The sequence below is a fragment of the Oncorhynchus nerka genome, unplaced genomic scaffold (assembly GCF_034236695.1).
Source record: "Oncorhynchus nerka isolate Pitt River unplaced genomic scaffold, Oner_Uvic_2.0 unplaced_scaffold_8035, whole genome shotgun sequence".
NCBI classification, from domain to species: domain Eukaryota; kingdom Metazoa; phylum Chordata; class Actinopteri; order Salmoniformes; family Salmonidae; genus Oncorhynchus; species Oncorhynchus nerka.
This window is the reverse complement of record NW_027033285.1, coordinates 1-5971: the sequence shown is the minus strand read 5'-3', so window position 1 is coordinate 5971 and position 5971 is coordinate 1. Positions and strand designations below refer to the sequence as shown.

Sequence of the window (5971 nt, the reverse complement as noted above, 5' to 3'; positions counted from 1 at the left end):
AAGTGAATTGTTCCAGCATATGATTACACATGAGAGCTTCTGTGGGTAGTCATAGCAATGGGGCCTTCATTGTGACATCACAAGATTCTGATTCTGGGAGGTTAGCTGTTGCACAGACAAACAGAACAGTGCAAAGAGACTGATTCAACTAACCACTGACAGATTATTCATGTCCTATTTCATTAGCAAGAGAACAGGCTGCTTACTTGAGAGGTAGGTTGTAATATAACTTACTGTTTAACTATGTTTCTGAAGAACAACTACTTTTTAAATGACTTGTGTACTAACATGACCCTTTAAGTAGGCCTGACATGCAATCATGGTGACAAGTGAAACTATTGACGAGAGACAGTTTGCTTGAATCCATTTTTTTGTGAGAAAATTGTTCATCCTGACAACTGAGATGGCATGTTACAGTTGTTGTAGTCAGCCAGCCTAATGGCAAATACATTCTATTGATGAAAGAAAACCGCATCTCTGTGTTAATCCCCAACATACATTGTAATCAATTATCTCTATAAATATGTAACACAAGGGTAGGTTGTGTAAAAAACAAGTAGGCGAACTTGGCTAACTTGTAGTTGCTCATTTAAAAATCTAATTTAAAAATCTGATTTTCTTGATTGAATGGTCATCCATTTCAAATGGTTGAATTGATAAACCTCATTAAATTGAGTTGCACTCAGAGGCACTCAAAGAGAAGACTGGAGAGATTAAAATAGATGAAACTGTACAACAAGTTAGGTCCACGATGGATATAGAGTCACTTTCTTCCCCCAAAACCTTTTTGAATGATATTATATAAGTGATTAGTGTGGTTTGTGAGAACCAGGACCAATATGGAGTGGCGTTACATGAGGGGGTTGAATAAGGCTCAATAGTAAGGTACAGAGAGAGCCTGAAGTTTGATTTTTTAAAGTCTATGATGTGCTTTGTCATCTCCAATGGCAACGCCTTGCATCACAATGAAGATGTCATAAAGGATATTGTGCACATAATGATAGGAACAGCCAAAATCGATTCATTTGAACTTGGTGGCTTTTCTAGTAGCCAACAATTTACTAGTAATTCAGATAGACCTATTGCGTATTCATCTCTGGATTGGGATCGTCACTTGCTTAATTGTATGTAAAGGGGAAGAAATGTGAGCACATCGTAAAGAGATGTATTATTCTTTGGTTAGCAACACGCCACTTACTACAACGTTATGTATTTTCCAGACTTGTTGTTAGCTAGGAGGAAGACATGGAGGGTTCAACGCTGACACAGAGGAGGGCTGAGTGTCAGTTGAAGGAAAGGGAGATCCAGACAGACTACATGATGGAGCTGGGAGCCAGGTTGGCTCTGGTGAGACAGATCCAGAGGGAGCAGGAGAAGGAGATGAAGAGGATTTGGTTTGAGACAAGGAAAATGCCAAGCCTGATTGAGGAGGTAACAAGACCAACTTTGACTAGAGTTCTGTTGAACAATATTGATTAAATCAAATATATGTCAATATACGGGCAAAATGTGTCATATGCCATGGAATGTAAGCTAACAGTATTTTGTCTGATAACTTTTCTTGTGTTATATTCTGTATGTCTCTGAGTAGTGTTATGTACACAGTCCTCAGTTCTTATGGTTGCCTTGTCTTTAAAAAAAATAAAATAACAAGACCAAGCGATCTCTCGTAGACCTTCAAATCAGGATAATGTAGTTGTCCCACCTAGATGAATGCACTAACTGTAAATCGTTTTGGACAAAAGCGTCTGCTAAATGTCTAAAATATCAAATGTTATGCTGGGTGTAGTGCATGTATTTTTACACTTAGTTGACCCGTTAGCTAGAAGACCCAGGGTTGGTACAGACTGGTGCAGAGCATCTGAGAGGACACTAGATCTATAGAGTGCCTTCGGGAAAGTATTCAGACACCTTTACTTATTCCACCTGTTGTTACTTTACATCCTCATTCTAAAATGGATTAAATCAAATTAAAATTCTCAGCAATTTACACACAAAACCCCAAATTTACAAAGTGAGCAAACTGTTTTACATGTTTTTGTTGCTTATGTATTAAACTTAAAAACAGAAATACCTTATTTACATAAGAATTGCTATGAGTCTCGAAATTGAGCTCAGGTGCATCCTGTTTCCATTGATCGTCCTTGAGATGTTTCTACAACTTGATTGGACATGTGGAAAGGCACACACCTGTCTATGTAAGGTCCCACAGTTGACAGTGCATGTCAGAGCAAATACCAAACCATGAGGTCGAAGGAATTGTCCGTAGAGTTCCCGAGACAAGATTGTGTCGGGAAACAGATCTAGGGAAGGGTACCAAAAAAATCTCTGCACCATTGAAGGTCCCCAAAAACACAGTGGTCTCCATCATACATAAATAGAAGAAATTTGGAACCACCAAGACTCTTCCTAGAGCTGGCCGCCTGGCCAAGCTGAGCATTCGGAGGAGAAGGGTCTTGGTCAGGGAGGTGACCAAGAACTTGATGGTGAATCTGACAGCGCTCAAGAGTTCCTCTGTGGAGATAGGAGAACCTTCCAGAAGGACAACCATCTCTGCAGCACCACCAATCAGGCATTTATGGTAGGGTGACCAGATGGAAGCCACTCATCAGTACAAGGCACATGACAGCCCGCTTGGAGTTTGCCAACAGGCACCTAAAGACTCTCAGACCATGAGAAACAAGATGCTCTGGTCTGATGAAACCAAGATTGAACTCTTTGGCCTGATTGCAAAGCGTCAAGTCTGGAGGAAATCTGGCAGCTACGGCACAGTGAAGCACGGTGGTGTCAGCGTCATGCTGTGGGGATGTTTTTCAGCGGCATGGACTAGGAGACTAGTCAGGATCGAGGCAAAGATGAACGGAGCACAGAGAGATCCTTGATGAAAATCTGCTCCAGAGCGCCCAGGACCTCAGACTGGGGGCGATGGGTCACCTTACAACAGAACAACGACCCTAAGCACAAAGACAAGACACCGCAGGAGTGACTTTGGGACAAGTCTCTGAATGTCCTTGAGTGGCCCAGCCAGAGCCCGGACTTGAACCGGATCGAACATCTCTGGAGAGTACTGAAAATAGCTGTGCAACAACTCTCCCCATCCAACCTAACAGAGCTTGAGAGGATCTGCAGAGAAAAATGGGAGAAACTCCCCAAACACAAGTATGCCAAGCTTGTAGTGTAAAACCCAAGAAGATTCTATGCTGTAATCGCTGCCAAAGGTGCTTCAACAAAGTACTGAATACTTATGTAAATACCCATTATTTATATTTGAAATGAATTTGGAACAATTCTGTTGTTGCTTTGTCAATATGGGGTATTGTGTGTAGATTGATGAGCGAAAAAAATGATTTAATCCATTTTAGAATAAGGCTGTGAAAAAAGTAAATGGGTCTGAATACTTTCGGAAGGCATTGTATATGTGATGTATAAGTACATAGTGCATAGTACATAGTGTTAACTCATAAAGTATAAAGTATGTATGTACTGAATGTGATCACTTTCATCATGTCTGTTTCTTTTCTCCTGCAGAATGTGAGAGATGTGACCAACCGTCCACTCACTGAGTTCATGGCTCCCTGTATTGACTCCCTCCCACCACTGGCTTTCACCAATCGGAGGCCTATACCAACCATGTTGCATCCCCCCTCTCCATTGGCCATACGCACTCAGGATGCACAGCGGTTCATTGTATTTTCCTACTTTGTCCCTGCTGAGTGCCCAATTTCCACAGAGGCCACTGCAGATGTATCTGCTGATAAAAGAGAGGACTTGTCGACAGATACACATCTATCCTCAATGCTGCATCGATACCTGCCACACTTCTTTAACGATGACTCCATTCTACCACAGCAGACAGTAGAGGGAACCACTGAGGACTCAGATGCTCCAGTGGCAATATCTAATATCAAGGAAGAGGACAGATTCTATCCGTTCTCCCTCCCACCACTGGCTCAGCGGCTCATTGGCAATTCATTCAATGTCCAGGAAAAATCCCAGCTTGCTGTTTCAGCCACGGAGTGCCAAGTTGCCACAGTGGACACTGCAGGTACAGCAACTGTCAAGAGAGAGAACCGATGGGCAGCTAGAATTCTTCCTTCAGTGCTGCCTCCATGCCTGCCACCAGTCGTTGACGATGACTTCATGCCTCCAGAGCACACAGTAGAGGATGCCTATGAAGTCTCATTTGCTACAGAGGCCACTTCAGGCACAGCTACTGTTGATGGAGTGGACAGATCAGCAGCTAAATGCCCTGTCCCAATGCTGCCTCCAAGTCTGCCACGTGTCTTTGACATTGACTACAAACTGCCAGGGGCGGCAGTAGAGGGAACCAACAAATGTCCAGTTGCCAGTGAAACAACCAATGATGTGTCCACTCACCTCAAAGAGGACATGGCAGGTGATCAAAGCCCTCCTGACCCTGCAGCACTGCCTCCAAGCTCCCCATGTATCCGTGACTCTGACCACAAACTGACCAAAGAGGAAAAAGAGGATGTACCCGAGTCCTACGTTGCCACAGAGATCACTGTAGGCACATCCATTGTCCAGGGAGAGGACCTGGATAAAAGCCCTGCTCCAAGCCTGGCATGCATCCATGACAAGGACCACAAGCAGCCAGATCAGAAAGGAAGGGGCACTACTGTGGAGGTGGATATCTGCCCTCATGCTCAACAGCTGGTCTCAGATGCTAAATTAACTCTGGCAACCCGCAATGATGAGCTGCCCACCCCTCTGATCTGCGTGGTCACTAAGATGCCTGTTAGAGTTGGAGCCTCCATATGCAGGTCAGAGGGTGAGGAACCCAGGCCCTGGACCCTGGAAGAGGCAAAGGTAGGTGTCGTATTTCACCCTACTACTTTACAGGGATGGTGGTCAGTTCCATTTCAATTCAATGCGTTGAAGAGAATTGGAATTTTAGAGAACTTCCTGAATTGATCGGAATTGAAATGGAATTGACCCCAACCCTGCTGCTCTTTGCTCATAGTATAAAACATCACCCCTCACTAGGGTTATTAGGCCATCATTGTATGTTGATCACTCAATTGTGTATTGAATGTGCCACATTGGAACAATTTTACATCTAGAGTCTATGTCTTCCTGTTAGGATTATTGGATAGGCATTGAAAATGAGAGTGAAGAGAGGAGCGTCACTGAGGAGGTGAGCCCGAGGGAGGGATTGAAGAGTGAGGCGGACTGTGTCCATTCCAAGTGCTCCAATGGGATGGTTTCATCAGAGAGAGCAGAGACCATCCTGGGAAGAGTGGGCTTTCTCCTCATGAACCAAAGGCAGAAAATCCCGTTCCTGAAGATGGAGGAAAAAGAGAAAAATAAGAAACTGAATAAGAAGTTGAAAGATAAAGAGAGAAAGGAGATGAAACACAAGGAGGAGGAGCAAAAAAAGAGGGAGAAGAAAGAGATGAAGGAGAGAGAGAAAGAGCAGAAGAAAGTCATGAAGGCTGAGAAGAAGAGGGAGAATTTAGAACAGAAAAAGAGAGAGAAGGAAAGAATAGAGAAGGAAAGGGCAGAGAAAAAGAGGTTAGAGGGGCTGATGAAGATACATAATGACATGATGAAAGACAGGATTAAGAAAGAGAAGAAGTGTTCTGAGGAGCTAAAAAAGAGAGAGAAAGCTCAAGCTGCATTCTTGGAGATGGAGAGAAAGATTCAAGAAAAGGAGGAGAAGAAGAGAGAAAAGATGAGGAGAGAGGAGAGGAAGAGACTGGAGAAGAAGAGGAAGAGGGAGCCAGCTGGAGGTGGAACTGAGACGGTGATAGAAGAGCAGGGAAGGGATGAAAGCTTGAAGATGGATGAGTAGACTGGTTAATAGAGAGTAGGGAGGGAGGAATATGGTATTTTTGCATGCAATGAAAGAACTAAGCATTTAAAAATAAAATAAAAAATGTTTACTCTGTTTGATTTTTGTTAAGGCATACTGTACAACACTGTATAAACACAACATGTTAACTTTTCACAA

The 5971-nt window shown here is 43.3% G+C and overlaps 1 protein-coding gene across 1 annotated transcript; it reads left to right on the top strand.

The window, feature by feature from the left end:
• The first annotated feature begins 1223 nt into the window (after positions 1-1223).
• On the top strand, positions 1224-5870 carry LOC115129799 (apical junction molecule-like). The gene is made up of 3 exons (XM_065013952.1): positions 1224-1431; positions 3529-4827; positions 5102-5870. Exons 1-3 carry the CDS (start codon positions 1246-1248, stop codon positions 5810-5812), a joined length of 2196 nt encoding a protein of 731 aa, XP_064870024.1. The 5' UTR covers positions 1224-1245; the 3' UTR covers positions 5813-5870.
• Positions 5871-5971: the final 101 nt, after the last annotated feature.